This window comes from Mobula birostris, unplaced genomic scaffold, assembly GCF_030028105.1.
Source record: "Mobula birostris isolate sMobBir1 unplaced genomic scaffold, sMobBir1.hap1 scaffold_2527, whole genome shotgun sequence".
In the NCBI taxonomy this organism is placed as follows: Eukaryota; Metazoa; Chordata; class Chondrichthyes; order Myliobatiformes; family Myliobatidae; genus Mobula; species Mobula birostris.
The window spans coordinates 20,935-39,772 of record NW_027275578.1 but is presented as its reverse complement, the minus strand read 5'-3'; the positions used below and the strand labels follow the sequence as shown (position 1 = coordinate 39,772).

At 54.4% G+C, this 18,838-nt stretch overlaps 1 protein-coding gene across 1 annotated transcript in view; it reads left to right on the top strand.

The window, feature by feature from the left end:
• The window catches only part of hdac6 (histone deacetylase 6), a gene marked incomplete at its 3' end in the record, with an annotated part of 49,488 nt that overhangs the window by 15,279 nt on the left and 15,371 nt on the right, over positions 1–18,838 (top strand). Inside the window, exons 9-17 of the mRNA XM_072250257.1 lie at positions 3,967–4,073; positions 5,009–5,076; positions 5,795–5,966; positions 8,391–8,519; positions 10,742–10,910; positions 12,011–12,144; positions 14,015–14,083; positions 15,785–15,977; positions 17,717–17,866. Coding sequence (XP_072106358.1) covers positions 3,967–4,073; positions 5,009–5,076; positions 5,795–5,966; positions 8,391–8,519; positions 10,742–10,910; positions 12,011–12,144; positions 14,015–14,083; positions 15,785–15,977; positions 17,717–17,866 — 1,191 coding nt within the window. The remainder of the gene's footprint in view (positions 1–3,966; positions 4,074–5,008; positions 5,077–5,794; positions 5,967–8,390; positions 8,520–10,741; positions 10,911–12,010; positions 12,145–14,014; positions 14,084–15,784; positions 15,978–17,716; positions 17,867–18,838) is intronic.

Below are 18,838 nucleotides of genomic sequence, written 5' to 3'. Positions count from 1 at the left end.
ACATCTCCACGCACCCCCCAACCGACCCGGGTGGAACTTCTCCACACACCCCCAACCGACCCGGCTGGGACGTCTCCACGCACCCCCAACTGACCCGGGTGGGATGTCCCCTCACACCCCTGATGGACCCGGGTGGGACGTCTCCACGCACCCCCAACCGACCCGAGTGGGACGTCCCCTCACACCCCCAACCGACCCGGGTGGGACGTCCCCTCACACCCCCAACCGACCCGGGTGGGACATCCCCTCATACCCCCCAACCGATCCGGGTGGGACGTCCCCTCACACTCCCAACTGACCCGGGTGGGATGTCCCTTCACACCCCCAACCGACCCGGGTGGGACGTCCCCTCACACCCCCCAACCGACCTGGGTGGGACGTCCCCTCACACCCCCAACCGACCCGGGTGGGATGTCCCCTCACACCCCCCAACCGACCCGGGTGGGACGTCCCCTCACACCCCCGACGGACCCGGGTACGACATCTCCATGCAACCCCCAACCGACCCGGGTGGGACGTCCTCTCACCCCCCCAACCGACCCGGCTGGGACGTCTCCACGCACCTCCCAATGGGCCCGGGTGGGATGTCCCCTCACACCCCTGACGGACCCGGGTGGGACATCTCCACGCACCCCACAACCGACCCGGGTGGGACGTCCCCTCATACCCTGCAACCGACCCGGGTGGGACGTCTCCACGCACCCCCAACCGACCCGGGTGGGATGTCCCTTCACACCCCCAACTGACCCGGGTGGGACGTCCCCTCACACCCCCCAACCGACCTGGGTGGGACGTCCCCTCACACCCCCAACTGACCCGGGTGGGACGTCCCCTCACACCCCCCAACCGACCCGGGTGGGACGTCCCCTCACACCTCCCAACCGACCCGGGTGGGACGTCCCCTCACACCCCCAACCGACCCGGGTGGAACGTCTCCTCACACCCCCAACCGACCCGGGTGGAACATCTCCACGCACCCCCAACCGACCCGGGTGGGACGTCCCCTCACACCCCCAACCGACCCGGGTGGGATGTCCTCTCACCCCCAACGGACCCGGGTGGGACGTCCCGTCACACCCCCAACCGACCCGGGTGGGACGTCCCCTCACACCCCCAACCGACCCAGGTGGGACGTCCCCTCACACCCCCGACGGACCCGGTTACGACATCTCCACGCACCCCCCAACCGACCCGGGTGGGACGTCCTCTCACCCCCCAACCGACCCGGGTGGAACATCTCCACACACCCCCAACCGACCCGGGTGGGACGTCTCCACGCACCCCCAACCGACCCGGGTGGGATGTACCCTCATACCCCCCAACCGACCCGGGTGGGACGTCCTCTCACCCCCCAACCGACCCGGGTGGAACATCTCCACACACCCCCAACCGACCCGGCTGGGACGTCTCCATGCACCTCCGAATGAGCCCAGGTGGGATGTCCCCTCACACCCCTGACGGACCCGGGTGGGACATCTCCACACACCCCACAACTGACCCGGGTGGGACATCCCCTCATACCCCACAACCGACCCGGGTGGGACGTCTCCACGCACCCCCAACCGACCTGGGTGGGACGTCTCCACGCACCCCCAACCGACCCGGGTGGGACGTCCCCTCACACCCCCCAACCGACCTGGGTGGGACGTCCCCTCACACCCCCCAACCGACCTGGGTGGGACGTCCCCTCACACCCCCCAACCGACCCGGGTGGAACGTCTCCTCACACCCCCCCAACCGACCTGGGTGGGACGCCCCCTCACACCCCCCAACCGACCTGGGTGGGATGTCCCCTCACACCCCCCAACCGACCCGGGTGGAACGTCTCCTCACACCCCCCAACCGACCTGGGTGGGACGTCCCCTCACACCCCCCAACCGACCCGGGTGGAACGTCTCCTCACACCCCCCAACCGACCCGGGTGGAACATCTCCACGCACCCCCAACCGACCCGGGTGGGATGTCCCCTCATACCCCCCAACCGACCCGGGTGGGACATCCCCTCACACCCCCAACCGACCCAGGGGGGACGTCCCCTCACACCCCCAACGGACCCGGGTGGGACGTCCCCTCACACCCCCGACGGACCTGGGTACGACATCTCCACGCACCTCCCAACCGACCCGGGTGGGACATCCCCTCACACCCCCGACGGACCCGGGTACGACATCTCCATGCACCCCCCAACCGACCTGGGTGGAACTTCTCCACACAGCCCCAACCGACCCGGCTGGGTCGTCTCCACGCACCTCCCAATGGGCCCGGGTGGGATGTCCCCTCACACCCCCGACGGACCCGGGTGGGACATCTCCACGCACCCCACAACCGACCCGGGTGGGACGTCCCCTCACACCCCCCAACCGACCCGGGTGGGATGTCTCCACGCACCCCCAACCAAATCGGGTGGGACGTCCCCTCACACCCCCAACCGACCCGGGTGGGACGTCCCCTCACACCCCCAACCGACCCGGGTGGGACGTCCCCTCACACCACCCAACCGACCCGGGTGGGACGTCCCCTCACACCCCCCAACCGACCCAGGTGGAACATCTCCACGCACCTCCCAATGGACCCAGTTGGGACGTCCCCTCACACCCCCGACGGACCCGGGTACGACATCTCCACGCACCCCCCAACCGACCCGGGTGGAACTTCTCCACACACCCCCAACCGACCCGGCTGGGACGTCTCCACGCACCCCCAACTGACCCGGGTGGGATGTCCCCTCACACCCCTGATGGACCCGGGTGGGACGTCTCCACGCACCCCCAACCGACCCGAGTGGGACGTCCCCTCACACCCCCAACCGACCCGGGTGGGACGTCCCCTCACACCCCCAACCGACCCAGGTGGGACATCTCCTCACACCCCCAACCGACCTGGGTGGGATGTCCCCTCACACCTCCAACCGACCCGGGTGGGCCATCTCCTCACACCCCCAACCGACCTGGGTGGGACATCTCCTCACACCCCTAACAGACCCCGGTGCAGTGACCTCATCCACTCCAGTGGAGTAGAAATTTCTCTGAGCCTGGTGGGATGCATCTTCTCCCCAGTGGGAGGGGGGACAAGGGAGAATGTCCGGGGGGTGGGGGTCTTTGATTATTATGGCTGCTTTACTGAGGCAGAGGGAAGTGTAGACAGAAGAATGCATGGAGAGGAAGGTGGTTTCCGTGATGTGCTGAGCTGTGTCCATAACTCTCTGCAGTTTCTTGAGGTCAGAGACAGAGCATTTGCCGTACTGAGCTACAATCGATCCGGATGGGGTAGTTTCTATGAAAATAGGCGAGGGTCATGGGAGACTTGCAGCAGTTTCTCAACCTCATGAGGGAGCGGAGGTGCCAACGTGTTATCACCTTCATCGTGTGTGTGTGTGTGTGTGTGTGTGTGTGTGTCTCCTCATCAACCAACCCCCCCCACCGCATCTGAATGCAGTGGCAGGGGTCTGGCCAGATGGTAGTCCCTTCAGGTGGGTGGGCTCACTCCAGAGAGGGATTGTAGGTCCACAGACCTGCTGGGGTGAGCTATGGAGTGGGGTGGGGAGGTATTGGATGTAGTGGATCCCATGTTGCAGGGTTTAACCCATCTGAGTCTCTCTCTCTCACCTCTTCCCCTCCACATCCACCTTCCCCTTCCATCTCTCCCCCTCTCCCCCTCTCACTACACCCCTCTCTCTGTCTGACGCTCTTAATATATCAATATATCTCTCAATCGCGCTGTCTCTTTCTCCGTGTGAGTCTGTCTCTTCTCGCTCTTCTTCACCCCCACCCTTCATCTCCTTCCCTTCATTCCCCACCCCCTCACCCCCCACTCCCCCAACCCTCACCCTCCACCCCTAACCTCTCACCCCTCTCTCCCCACCCCTCCCTCTCCCCTCTCACCCTCTCTCCCCACCCCTCCCTCTCCCTTTCTCCCCCCCTCCCTCTCACCCTCTGTCCCCACCCCTCCCTCTCCCTCTCTCCCCAGGGAGGCTACAACCTACGCGCCACGGCAGAATCCGCCTGCGCCTGCCTGAAGATTTTACTCGGTGACCCCTGCCCCCAACTGGAAGTACCCTACTTGCCCAGGCAGAGGTGAGAGGTCAACAGGCAGTGAGGGTGATAAGGGGCCGGTGGCAGAATTGGGTACAGCACATCCTGAACCCGGGGGGCAGACATCAGCAGCTCTCTCTGTTCCCCGCAGCTTCCCCAGCTCAGCACCCAACGGAAACCCAAGGGCTCACAAGGAGAATGTGCAGACTCCACAAGCACACATTCACTAACGCAGGCCCTCGTGCGTGCGCATTCACTGATACACAGGGACAGAGACACACTCACTCACGCGCACACACACACACACACACTCACTCACTCACAGACACACACACTTACTCACAGACACACACACACACGCACACGTGCACACAGACACATACTCAAAGACACACAGTGACCCTCACTCATAGACTCAGGCACAAAGACACAGACACACACTCACTGGCCCACAGACACACACTCTCACAGACAGACACACACACACTCACTCACACACAGACGTGTACTCCCACAGTGGCGGAGGGTGAGATTGAACCCATTTCTCTGAAGCCCTGAGGCAGTAGCTCTACTCACTGTGTCTGCCATATTCTGTTGCAGTGGTAGCTTCCATTATAAAGCCCACTCCCTATATCTCATCCTGGGTTCCTAACTACATCCACTCTTTTCCCGACTCCCTCACATGAAGCCCTGCTTGTCAGACAGTCTGGAAGGAGCTTCACTGTGTGTCTGACCTCGGGAATGTGTGTAGAGAGAGCTTCACTCTGTATCTGACCCGGGGAGTGTGTGATGGGGCGATGTGGAGGGAGCTTCACTCTGTGTCTGACCCCGGCAGTGTGATGGGGCGATGTGGAGGGAGCTTCACTCTGTGTCTGACCCCGGCAGTGTGATGGGACGATGTGGAGGGAGCTTCACTCTGTGTCTGACCCTGGGATGCAGAAGAAGTTTCGCTAATGATGCCTGCTTTGCATTTTCAGTGCCCTGGAGTCAATATCCTCCGTCATTGCTGCTCACCGCAAGTACTGGAAGTGCCTTACGAACCCAGGTCAGTGTTGTGGGATCACACTTGCTAAACCCGTTTTAGCTGAAGGCTTTCCCTTGTGCATCCCCGAAGGCAGTGTTCCCTCCTCAAACTGACACAAACAGCACACTCCATGAACCCCCAGCCCCGTTCTGTACTCCTTACCTCAGGCAGCCACCGTGCTGTCATCTCCCGTGTCCCTAATCGCCCAGTCTAGACACTTCACCCGTCCAGCTTGCGTGTCCACTCCCACCTCATTCCCTTGCTCATTTCCCTCTGTCTCTTGCACCTCCTGCTTACCCTTCCTCTCTCCCTCGCCTCTGCTTTCTCTCATCCCTTCACCTTTTTCCTCCTTCATGGCCTCCCAGCCCCCACCCTTCTCTCTCAGTGCTGTCGTTCGCTTTGCCCATCCCCACCCCTCCTGTGGCTCTTGTCCCCTTTACCCTGTCCTCCTGACCTCTTTGATGCCTGCCCTTCGCCAACCCCACCCTTTTTCCCCTTCCTCCGTCAGACTGCCCAAAGTACCATTAGCCCCTGACCTCCGACCCTCGAACATGCTGCTGTTGATCCCTGACCCCTCTTCCCACCTACGGATGCGCCCCCCCCCCAGACACACGGCCTCTGACCTCTTGACTGATCGCGGAGAGACACCACTCACCCGTGAGCTCGTTGAACCCTGGGTGGCCTCTGGCCGGAGGTTTATCAAGGAGGCCAGTCTCTGAGCCCCTGCTGTCTCCCCCAGAGACGGGCATAATTCGCGACACCATCCATGCCCACCCCAGGCAGAAAGTGGCCACCAACGTAGAGGACACACTGGACCACGTCATGCAGGAGGTGATGAGACCCCTTGCCCCACATCGGACCGGGCTGGTGTACGATGAAGCCATGAAGGAGCATTACAACATGTGGGACCCGTGAGTGAGACAGCCACCGTGTGCGGTTTGTCTGCATGTCTATATTAGTGCGTGTATGTGTGTGTCTTGGCCGATGCGTCTGTGTGTGCATCAGAGTACAGTCAGTGAGTGCGTCTGTGTTTGTGCGTATTGGTGTTTCTGCATGCGGTGCGTGCGCCTGCGTGTGTGCCAGCGTACAGACAGTGCGTGCATCTATGCATCTGCATGTGGACTGTTGCTGTGTGTATATTGGGATCTCATTGAAACCTATCAAATGTTGAAGGGCCTCGATACGGTGAATGTGGGAGAGGATGTCTCCTATGGTGGGGGAGTTTAAGAACCAGGGACACAGCCTCAGAATAGAGGGGCATCCTTTGGAATGGAGATGAGGAGGAGTTTTTCTTTTAGCCAGAGAGTGGTGAATCTGTGGAATTCATTGCCACGGGTGTATTAAAGGCAGAGGTTGATAGATTTTATTAGTCAGGGCATGAAGGAATACGGGGAGAAGACAGGAAACTGGGGCTGAGAAGGAAAATGGATCAGCCGTGATGAAATGGCAAAGCAGACTCAATGGGCCAAATAGCCTAATTCTGCTCCTATGTCTTATGGCCGTATATTGGCATTGTGTATACGTGTGTCTGAGTGTGAATTGGTGCTGTGGCTGTGTACGTGTCTGTGTGTGTATTGAATTGAACTAACTTTATTATTTACATTTTTCACATACATGAGGAGTAAAAATCTTTACGATACATCTCTGTCTAAATGTGCAACATAGTAATTTGTAATAAATTGTATGTACAACAGGCATTGGCTTTCTGTCAGTGTACAGTGAGTGTGCCTGTATATATGTCTGTGTATATCAGTGCATGTTGATCATTCATCAATGGAACCGGGTTAGGAAACTCACTACACAACTCTTAATTAATCGAAGCTCCCACTTTATTGTCTCTGCACAAACAGCAACGTAACTATGTTGACCCCGGGCCAACAACTTAAAACATGAATTCTGTTCCCTCTGTACCAATACTCACCCCAACCATATTTTTCAATTTATAGCTCCGAAATAGGGAATCTCCATTGGCCAGATGATCGATCTTCTCCCAGCTCCTGGCATGGGGGTTCTTCCTTGCAATGGTGAATCTCTGAAGTTATTGCTACCTTGCATTCAAAGCCTCTGCTTTAATATTCATTCCTTACCAGTTCAAATGTTTCCTTTTAGTGTTATTGGTTATGAATCATCTGATGCATTAGATGTCATCCAAGGGCTACACAACTTTGTTTTAGGTGACTTCTGTTCTTTTCCATTCTGGTTCAGACCAGTTAAACCTGGTCACTCAGACACTGGGAGATAATGAGATTACTTCTGCAAACCTACCTTTGTTCACAATACACAGTTTATCTGAGAATGTTCTCAGGTTTACCAGGTCAGTAGCAAAAACTCAATGTGTCCACATTCAGTTGCTCTGATTAGATTATCCCAGAGCAAGAATCATTTCAGACAGTTCACAAAATGGAGGTTACAGAGCAGCTTCACATAATAGCAGCCTCTATCTCCTTCAAGCACATGGCAAGAACAAAGACTGTTGGTTTGTCTGCTTCCACTGACCTTGAACCATTCCAGTTTGACGCTCTTTCCCATATTTTAATTCCTCCAATGCCACCAGTCTGTGTGTCAGTGTGTCTACAATTGTGTGTTGGCATGTGTGTCTGTATGTCTGTGTGTATTGTCAAACGTGCATACGTGTTGCACTGTGTTAATGCAAGTTAACATGCATGTATTGGCATGTGTCTGTATTTGGCACGCTTCTGTCAGTATGTGTGCACGTGTGTTTGGCACAGTGAAGCGTTGGTATGTGTGTGTGCCACAGGTAGATGTAGTTCCTGTCCTTGGCGGTTTGCTGGGTGCGTGTAGCTCACGTTGGTAGTCCTAGTCGCATGGCTACGTGCAGAGTGTGCAAGAGCTGTGTTAGGGCTGTGCCCGTGTCCGTGTGTGTGAGTCAGATTCCACGCTGAGTGTTTGGAAAGCACGAACTGTATTGGGATTGCGTACAGTCTTTGTGTGTGCGTGAAAGGACGTGGGCAAAACGCAAGCTGGGTTAGGATTGTGACTTGTGTATGTATGTGATACACGAGCCTGCGCGGGATGTGGAGAAATACAAGCTGGGTTAGGATTGTGATCTGTGTATGTATCTGATATACATGCCTACGCAGGATGTGGAGAAATACAGGCTGGGTTAGGATTATAGCCTGTGTATGTATGTGATGTATGAGCCTGCGCAGGATGTGGAAAAATACAAGCCGGGGTAGGTTTGTGATCTGTGTATGTATGTGATATATGAGCCTGCGCAGGATGTGGAGAAATACAAGCTGGGTTAGGTTTGTGTCCGATTCGTGGGGCGTGCGGAGAGTGTTAGCGCTGAACCCCACCCTTGTCTCCTGCTGCAGGGATCACCCTGAAGACCCACAGCGAATCTCCCAAATATTCACCCGTCACCAGGAGCTGCATCTGGTGGAAAGGTGTCTGTCCATTCCTGCCAAGCTGGCCTCCGAAGCTGACCTGGACCTGTGTCACGAGTGAGTGCCTGGTTGGGGTGGGCTGGAAGGGGTGGTGGGGGGGTACAGAAGAGACAGTGGTCTGGAGTGACAGAGGCCTTCTGGAGGCAGCCCCATCTGACTGACGTGACGTTTCATACCCCCGCTGTACCGTAACCACAGCTCTGCCCAATGCAACCTCACCTCGGCACTGAAATCTTCTTCTGCCATCTCCTTTCTTGCCGTCCTGTGTCACTTACACACAGTTGATAGTAGAATACATCCCTCGACCCCCCCCCCCGTGTCCTGCGCACCCCTTGACCTCCCAATGTCCCGCGCACCCCTCGACCCCCGGTGTCCCGCGCACCCCTCGACCCCCCAGTGTCCCACGCACCTCTTGACCCCCCAGTGTCCCGCGCACCCCTCGACCCCCAGTGTCCCGCGCACCCCTCGACCCCCCGGTGTCCCGCGCACCCCTCGACCCCCCGGTGTCCCGCGCACCCCTCGACCCCCTGGTGTCCCGCGCACCCCTCGACCCCCCGGTGTCCCGCGCACCCCTCGACCCCCGGTGTCCCGCGCACCCCTCGACCCCCGGTGTCCCGCGCACCCCTCGAACCCCGGTGTCTCACGCACCCTTCGACCCCCGGTGTCCTGCTCACCCCTCGATTTCATGTGGTGAATTGGTCTGTCAGTGTCACATATGCCAGGGTCCAGTGGAAAATATTTGTTTTGATGCCATCCATGCATTCCTTTCTCCACATTAGTACCAGGAGGTCATACAAAACCATAATGCAGAATAAAGTGTTACAGTTATTAAGTGCATCGCATAAGGGGTAAGGGTCATGATGAGGTAGATTGTGAGGTCAAGAGTCCCATCTTATTGTACTTGGTGTCCGTTCAAGAGTCCAATAACAGCGGGGTAGAAGCTGTCTTTGAAACTGGTGGTACGTTCTTTCAGGCTTTTGTATCTTTGGCCCGATGGGAGAGGGTGAGATTTGGAATTGGTTAATTATTGTCACATGTACCGAGATATAGTGAAGATCTTGTCTTGTGTTCTATTCAGATCATTACACAGTGCGTTCAGGTAGAACAAGGTAAAACAATAACAGAGTGCAAATTGAAGTGTCACAGTTACAGAGAAAGTGCAGTGCAGGTAAATGTAAGGTGTAAGGTCATAACGAGGGAGATTGTGAGGCTAAAAGTCTTTCTAATCGTATGTGGGAACCGTTCAAGAGTCTGATTACAGCAGGGTAAAAGCTGTCCTTGATCCTGTTGGGATGTGCTTTTATTGGGAGGGGAGAAGAGAGAATATGGATGGGGTGTTTGATTCTGCTGGCTGCTTTACTGGGACAGTGAGGTGTGTAGACAGTGTCCATAAAGGCTTTTTATCATCTACCTAATGGGAGGTTTTTGGGGGGCGGGTAGAGAAAAGATTGTTGTGGATTTCCATCTTCCCATATTTTCATCCTGCACTAAAGCATCAGTCAAAAACTGACCTCGCTGTGCTTTTTTGTTTGTGGTCTCAGCTTATTGCTGTGTGGGATTGTGGATCTTGTAACGGTGAACAAAGTTACCGGAAGTATTTTATTCAGCAAAAATGAGCATTAGGCATCCTATTGAGATGCTCTGGGAAGAAGAGGCCTGCTCGACCCAATACTACATAACATTTTTATATGCTAAAGATCAAAGGTAACAGCAGGAGAATTCTATAGTTACGGTGTATCTACAATGCTTCCTTTGAATTGCATATAGTTTTCAAACATCTTTTCCTTTGCACCGACAGTCCAGACACCCAAAATGTTAATCAGCATTGTCGAGTTTGCAATCGACTCAGCTCCAGGAATACTATTGTTCAGAGCTGCTTTTTAAATTCAGTCTACAATCCACTGTCAGATTGCTGATGGAGTTAATACTTGCTCCACAATATGCCCTAGCAGGTCTGACGCCTTTCTCTGCTGCACCCTGTCCTCCCTCTCCCCCCCCACCCCACCTCTTGCCCCAACGTCCCCAGCCTCCCCACTCAGCTGATGGTACATACTTTCAGACATTTGTATCTTCTGCTTAGTGCGAGGTGGGGCCATGGGGAGGGGAGAGACTGACCTGGTCTAACATTCCACCACAGATTCTCAGTCAGCACCAGACCGTCGGACAAAAACAGACCTTTTTTTTTGTTTATAAACTGTGGACTTGCGGGTTCAGCTTGTTGCCACATGGGAGTGTGGGTCTGATACCTTTCTCTGCTCTCCCCATCTCATCCTCCCCAGCCGGAAGTACATTAATGTCCTGAAGACCTCGGAGAGCTCCAAGCCTCGCGACCTGCACCGCCTGTCGTCCGAGTACAACTCCATCTACATCTGCACCCGGACCTTCGACAGTGCCCTGATGGCCGTGGGCTCCACCTTCGGCGTGGTGGAGGCTGTGCTGGAGGGGAAGGTGAGCACTGCGGGGGACTGGGGTAATGCCCACTGGCGGGACCAGGAGGAAGCACGCACGCATCAAGATCAAGAAGTGATTGCCTTGCGCCTTTCTCCCCACCCTCTTTGCTCTACATTCCTGGTGATCTTCCTTGCCCGGTTGTCTCAAATCTCCCTCTGTTGAGGAGGCACTTTTTGCGACTGAAATCGGATTATTATTGTCACACGCACAGAGATACAGTGAAAAGGTTGTCTTACACACAGATCAAAGCATTTATCATCATCGTTACGTGCCATGCTAGATGACATAGGCGATCATGGCCTTTGGCCATGATTGTTCTTGGCAGATTTTTCTACAGAAGTGATTTACCATTGCCTCTTTCTGGGCAGTGTCTTTACAAGACAGATACTCCAGCCATTATCAATACTCTTCAGAGATTGTCTGTCTGGCATCAGTGGTCATATAACCAGGACTTGTGATATGCACCGGCTGCTCACACGACCATCCACCACCTGCTCCCACGGTTTCACGTGATCCTGATCGGGGGGCTAAGCAGGTGCTACACCTTGCCCAAGGGTGACCTGTAGGCTAGCAGAGAGAAGGAGCAGCTTACACCTCCTTTGGTAAAGAAGTATTTTCGCCCCTCCAGCCAATCAGATCATTACCCAGTGCATTGAGATAGAAGAAGGCAAGACAATAACAGAATGCCGAATAAAGTGTTACAGCCACAGAGAGAGTGCAGCACAGGTAAATGATATAAGCTATAAGTTCATACCAAGATAGCTTGTGAAGTCAGTCCAATTTATCATAACTGAGGACTGTTCAATAGTTTTATAACAGCGGAATAAAGCTGTCCTTATGCCTGGTGGTACGTGGTTTTAGACTTTTGTATCCTCTGCCCATGGGAGGGTGGGCGCGAAAGAGAGAATGTCTGGGGTGGGTAGGGTAATTTCTGATAGGCCGGAAGTTTGCTAGTCCTGCATTATGACAGTCATGAGGGTTCTGGACTATAGTATTTAGCGGACGTAGTGCAACATGACTCACCTGCTTCTTCCTCACCACAATCATCCACCTCCATTGCACCCCCCACCCCAACCACACTACCAACCCTCCTCCAGGTCTCGAACGGGGTGGCAATCGTTCGCCCTCCAGGCCATCATGCGGAGAGCGACCACGCCTATGGCTTCTGCTTCTTCAACAATGTGGCGCTGGCTGCCCGTCAAGCACAGAAGCTGGCCAGGAAAGACCTGAGGTAAGTTTGAGTTGTAAAACTGTGTCTACTCTTCCTCCCCCGCCCGCCATCCCACCAGCAACACCCCTCCCCTGCCAGTCTCAGGAGCCTCGACACTTTACCCTGACATCAACCTTCAAATCAGGTCGTCCACCGTCCGAACTGCGACCTCTTGTTCACTCGTTCCATGTATGTGAACGTTGCATAGCAGTTGCACACTCCCACCTATAGGGGGCGCCATGGTGCAGTGTTCAGAATCAGGTTTACGATCACTGTTTCATACAACGTGAAGTTTGTTGCTTTGCAGCAATGGTGTGGTGTAAATCATAAAATTACATTAAATCACAAAATAAAGGTTCGTAAAGAAAAGGAATAATAAGGTGGTGTGAAATCTGATGCTGTTCCTGAATCGTTGAGTGTAGGTCCTCAGGCTCCTGTGCTGCCCTCCGTGATAATAGTAACGAAAAGATGGCATATACTGGAAGGCCGGGGTCCTCAATGAAGGATACCGCCTTGTTGAGGTACTGTACCTTGAAGATGTCTTCGAGTTGGGGAGGAGAGTAGTGCCCGTGACGGAACAGGCTGAGTCTCTAGCCCTCTGCAGCTTCTTTCAGTCCTGCACATTGGAGCCTCCATACCAGACGGTGACGCAAACAGTCAGAGTGCTCTTCACTGTGCGTTCTCCTGACCTCAGAGTTCGCTTGCAACTATTTAGCCGATTACCTGCTGACGAAGAGCCCAAACTTGACTTTGAGGGCAAGTGGGGGATACCAGTGGCCAGAGGATTAGGGAGAGCTTCTAGAAGGGTGAGGTGGAAGGGTAGAATCTTTACCTTTAACCTGCGGGGTGTGAGGTCGCACAGTAACCAAAATGCTCCCGCGCACATAGCCTTTGTTGCCACACAGCTGGAGTTTTCTTTGACATGATGTTAATTTAAAGTGTCACGTAGTTCCCAGGCCTCATAAGTATTTCCTGCTCAGAGTAACGGTTGGTCTGCGCAGCTGTAAATAAAAAAGAGAGGGACTGGAGAGCAGGGTGAGAGGAATGTGCGATGGTAGAGAGGCGGGAGAATCAGGGCGGGTGAAGAATGCGCGAGGTTGTTTGGCACTCGGTGTGAGGAAAGGCTTTAGAGATGGGGAAGAGTCCAAAGAAGGTTAAAGAAACTGGGAAGGATGGTCGGGGGCCTAATGTCATGAAGATGGGGAGGCATGTAGGAGAGGGAAGGTGTCAGAGGCATGGAGGGGTGTAGAGAGGGAGAGGGTCACAGGAGGGACAGGGTGTGAAAGAGGGAGGTTATCACAGAGACTGGGTTAGGTGTAGGGAAGGGAGGGAGTCAGAGAAACAGGTGGGATGTAGGGGAGGGAGAGGGTCATGGACATGGGGGGGTTGTAGGTGAGGGAGGGGTTCACAGAGACAGAGGGATTAGGTCACGGAGGTGGGAGGGGTGGTAAGGAGGGAAGGGGTCATAAACGGGGAGAGGTGTAAGGGAGGAAGGGGTTCACAGAGACAGGGAAGGAGACGGAATGATGTAGGAAAGGGAGGGAGTCACAGAGCAGGGAAAGATGCAGGGTAAAGGGATTTCACTGATGGAGAGGGGTCTAGAGGAGTGAAGAGGTCATGGAGATGGGGAGAGACAGAGAGGGGTGTATCAGAGCGAGGGGTCACAGGTGCGGTAGGGTATTTCCCTAACCCCCTGCAGCTCTTCATCCACATCAACTCGGGCTGTCCAAACTGGTTTCATTAACCACCTCGCCTTTGGAAACTGAATCTCTCTCCTCGTTCCCGTTGCCGTTACCCTACTCGCCTACACAGACTGACTGTCCCTTCTCATTTCCATTAATCCACTCTCCTTCAGAGACTTGACCCTCTCTTCTTGTTCCCCATCCTCTAGGATACTGATTCTGGACTGGGATATTCACCATGGTAACGGGACGCAGCACATGTTTGAGGATGATCCCAGGTAAACCGCCCCCCTTCCCACCCATGAAGCGGGATTGAGGTATTTACTGACCTGGCTCCGAAGAGATGAGGTGCTTCATGGTACAACTGCTATTTCGCCTACTCAGCCCCTTAGACATTCCAATTAGAGTCATACAGCGCCTTCAGCCCATCTCATGCAATGCTGTCCAATATTCCCATCTAATCTAGGGCCCATGTTGAGCCCATATCCCTCTAGGCCAGGGGTTCCTCAGTTAATGGTAGGGGTCCATGGCATAGAAAATGTTGAGAACCCCTTCTCTAAACCCCTCTTATTCATGTACCTGTCCAAGTGTCTTTGAAATGTAATTGGTACCCATCCCTGCTACTGTATATACCCATCGCACTCTGTGTGTAATTCCTCCCCCTCAGTTCCCCTTCAAATCTCTCCCCTCTTACCTTAAACCTGTGCCCTCTAGTTTTAGACTCCCGTCTGCCTAGGAAGAAAGACTGTGACCATCCACCCTCGTGGTTTTATAAACCTTTATAAAGTCGCCCCTCAGCCTCCTGCACTAAAGGGAAAACAGTCCCAGCCTGTCCAGCCCCTTTTTATAACTCAATCCCTCCAGTCCAGGGAACATCCTGGTGAATCTTTCCTGCCCCTTCTCCAGCCAAATGACATCCCTCTAAGCTGGTCCATTTGCCTACGTGTGCCCATTTTTTCCCCCACAAATCCCTCTAAACCAGGGGCTCCAACCTTTTATTTTATGCCAGGGACCAATACCTGTAAGCAAGGAGCCTGTGTACCTCAGGTTGAGAACCACTGCAAAACCTTTCCAATCCATCTAACTGTCTTTTAAATGTTGTTATCATACCATCGTCTGCCACTGTGGACCACCCTGTGGGTGAAAAAGTTGCTCCTCGGGTCCCCTTTAAGTCCCTCCCTCCCACCTTAAACCTGTGCCCTCTGCTTTTAGATTGTACCCTGGGGAAAAAAGACTGACCACCCACCTTATCTGCACCCCTCATAACCGCTGTTCCTTCTAAGCTGTGGAAGTGCAGTAACTGAAATGCCCTTGCTCGTTTAACGTTAAAATAATTCTGGAATTATGTTAGTATAATTTTGAAATTATGCTAATGTAAACTTGAAATCTATGTTGATGTAATTGTGAAATCCCCTGTAATTATGTGTTGAATAGGAAAGGTTCCGAGGGATGTGGGCCAAGCACAGGCAAATGGGATTTGTTCGGGTGGTGAGTTGGGTCGAAGAGTCTGTCTCTGTTCAGTACAGTACTCTCGAGTGCCTCATCCTCCTTTGTGAGAAGCTAATGAGTTGCAATCCCCATTATCGGGCCAATTGCGGGCAAATGGGACTAGCTTTTAACTTATTGTTTGTTTTTAGAGATACTGAGAGGAATGGGCCCTTCTGGCCCAATGAGCAGCCCAGCAACTCACCTATTTAACCCAGCCCAAGCCCAGGATAACTTACAATGACCAGTAACCAGTATGTCTTTGAAATGTGGGAAGAAACCCACAGGGTTCATGGGGGGGGTGGGGGGGTCCGTACAGACTTCTTGCAGAGCAGCACCAGAGTTGGAACTCCAAAGTCCAGAACCCCCTTCTAGCTGCAATAGCATTGCGCCACCGTTGTGATCCATGGGACGGGGCAAGTCAGAGAGCATGCTACGACTCAGAGGGGTAGGGTCCTGCGCAGCCCTGCTGACTGCCTGCCCTTCTCTTCCAGCGTCCTGTACATCTCACTGCACCGCTACGACCACGGCATGTTCTTCCCCAACTCGGAGGACGCCAACTACGACATGGTGGGCAAGGCCAGCGGCGAGGGCTTCACCGTCAATATCCCCTGGAATGGGAAAAGGATAGGGGACTCGGAGTACATGGCTGCCTTCCAGCGCATCGTCATGCCCATCTGTTACCAGGTAATGCCGACCACCCACTCACCAGGATGAGCTCAGGCAGGATCCCCGCTTGGATGAAGGGGTCTCCCTCCAGAATCCCCCTCAAGGAGTTGGTTCCGGGGAAAGTAGTTTCAGGATTTAGAGCAGTGACAGTGTTCGGTGAAGTTTGGTTAATCGGGGCAGCCACTTATTTTGGACAACTCTCAAAAAGCTAATCGCGAAAATGGCTGGGATTCCCTGCGTTTATCTGGGGCACTATCCTGCTTAATTGGGGCAGGAGACTGTGGCCGGACTGTTTCTAAACTAGTGTCAGACACATACGCTATTGTGGCCATTAGACACTGCACTGTGCTTAGAGCGAAGAATTTCCAAGTAGTGTCAGTTGCGTATGCTTGTGCTTGAAAAAGCAGCGATTTTTGTCACGAATTAGTTGGCAAGAAATAAGCAGAAAGACAATTCCGAGCTGTTTGGCTCACTGCGGCTTCAAGCATTCGGGCTGGGGGATGCCAGAAATGGCCGGGACTGAAAATGAACAAGTTAGGAACTACGAAGAATATGAAGGTATCAACAATCATCTTCAATGTTACAAAGGGGAGGAAGATTTGGAGGATGCGATTGTCCAAAGCATTGTATGAAGGCAGTCCATTATCTGCACTGATTTTGTTCATTTCCTGTCAATGAAAAGAACACGGCAGCGTACACTGGGTGAATTCCTCCGTCGATGACTGTTAGGATCTAATACACAGTTTTATAGTGCGTTGATACCATTGGTAGTAATTTGTTCTGTATGTCATTTAAAAGTATAATTTGTTACACATTTAAACAGTTTCTTTTTTTTTAAAAAAAAACTTTTTAAACTATTTCCATGATATTTCTGGTAATTGGGGCAGCTGCTTAATTGTGCTTAATGTACTGGTCCCAATGTGTCCCAGTGAATCCACTGTATTCCCCAGCTGGGCCTGGGAGGGGGAGCCTGCGGATGGTGATGGTGGTGCTCCCCAGCGCTCGCTGCCCTTGGTGAGAGAAGGGGGCTGGGTCTGGGATGGTTGCTCAAAGGCAAGAGATGGTGGTACAATCTGTAGAAGGTGCAGACACTGGGGTAGAGGGAGGAGCGTTTCAGTGTGTTGGGTGGGGCGGCGATGATAGGTTAGTGGCAACAATGCAATAATATGCATTCCCTCTTCCCTTTCTCCACCCTCTGCACCCCTCTCACTTCCACCCCATCTCCCCTTCCCATTTCCACCTTCCCTTCTCCCCCGTCACCGCCCAACTCTCTCTTCCCCTATCCACGTACCTTCCTTTACCCCTTCCTTTCCTCTACACTCCCCACCCCATCACTCCCCCTCACCCTCTCTGCCCTTCCCACCCCATCTCACACCATCAACGCTCCTGGCCCACCATCCCTGCATCCCCCCTCATCCCTCTCCACATCCTCCCCCGTCCTCCTCCTCCTCCCACCTTGCCCATCCTCCACCCACCTCCCCGTCCTCCTCCTCCCACCTCCCCGTCCTCCTCCTCCCACTTCCCCCGTCCTCCTCCTCCTCCCACCTTGCCCATCCTCCACCCACCTCCCCCGTCCTCCTCCTCCCACCTCCCGCGTCCTCCTCCTCCCACCTCCCCGTCCTCTTCCTACCTCCCCCCTCCTGCCCCCACCCCTTGCTATCCCCCCCTTGCCTTCACTTCCCCTAACTTCTCTCCCCCATCACTTTCTCTTCACCTATCCACTCCATTTATCTCGATTTTCTCCCCCCCACCCCCAGTTTCAGCCGGAGCTGGTGCTAGTCTCAGCCGGATTTGATGCTGCCCGTGGAGACCCTCTGGGGGGGTGTCAGGTCACCCCCGAGTGCTACGCTCACATGACCCATATGCTGCAGTCGCTGGCTGGCGGCAAGGTGGTGGTGGTGCTGGAGGTAAGTGGGCACAGGGGACGCAGGGTACCAGAGACCAGCCTCGCCCAGCAGTCAGTGTAGCAGTCCTTACAGGGGCCACCAGGACTGCGCTGGTATTTACAGGATGTCCCGTAGTGTTCACAATTCACAGGGAGTCCCGAGGAATGTGTCAGTATTTACAGAGTGTCCCGGGGAGTGTGTCAGTATTTACAGGGGGTCCCGGGGAGTGTGTCAGTATTTACAGGGGGTCCCTGGGGAGTGTGTCAGTAATTACAGGGGTCCCGGAGAGTGTGTCAGTATTTACAGGGGGTCCCGGGGAGTGTGTCAGTATTTTCAGAGGGTCCCGGGGAGTGTGTCAGTATTTACAGGGGGTCCCGGGGAGTGTGTCAGTATTTACAGGGGGTCCCGGGGAGTGTGTCAGTATTTACAGAGGGTCCCGAGGAGTGTGTCAGTATTTACAGGGGGTCCCGGGGAGTGTGTCAGTATTTACAGGGGTCTCGAGGAATGTGTCAGTATTTACAGGGGGTCCCGGGGAGTGTGTCTGTATTTACAGGGTGTCCCGAGGGGTGTGTCAGTATTTACAGGGGTCCCGAGGAGTGTGTCAGTATTTACAGGGGGTCCCGGGGAGTGTGTCAGTATTTACAGGGGGTCCCGGGGAGTGTGTCAGTATTTACAGGGGTCCCGGGGAGTGTGTCAGTATTTGCAGGGGATCCCGGGGAGTGTGTCAGTATTTCCAGGGGATCCCGGGGAGTGTGTCAGTATCTGCAGGGGATCCCGAGGAGTGTGTCTGTATTTACAGGGGGTCCCAGGAAGTGTGTCGGTAGTTACAGGGGGTCCCGGGGAGTGTGTCAGTATTTACAGGGGGTCCCGGGGAGTGTGTAAGTATTTACAAGTGATCCTGGAGAGTATCTCTATCCGCATTAGTGCGCTTGCATCTCTTTTCTCTGTATAGACAAAGTGGCCATGATCAGAGTTTTGCCTTGCGTTGCCCCT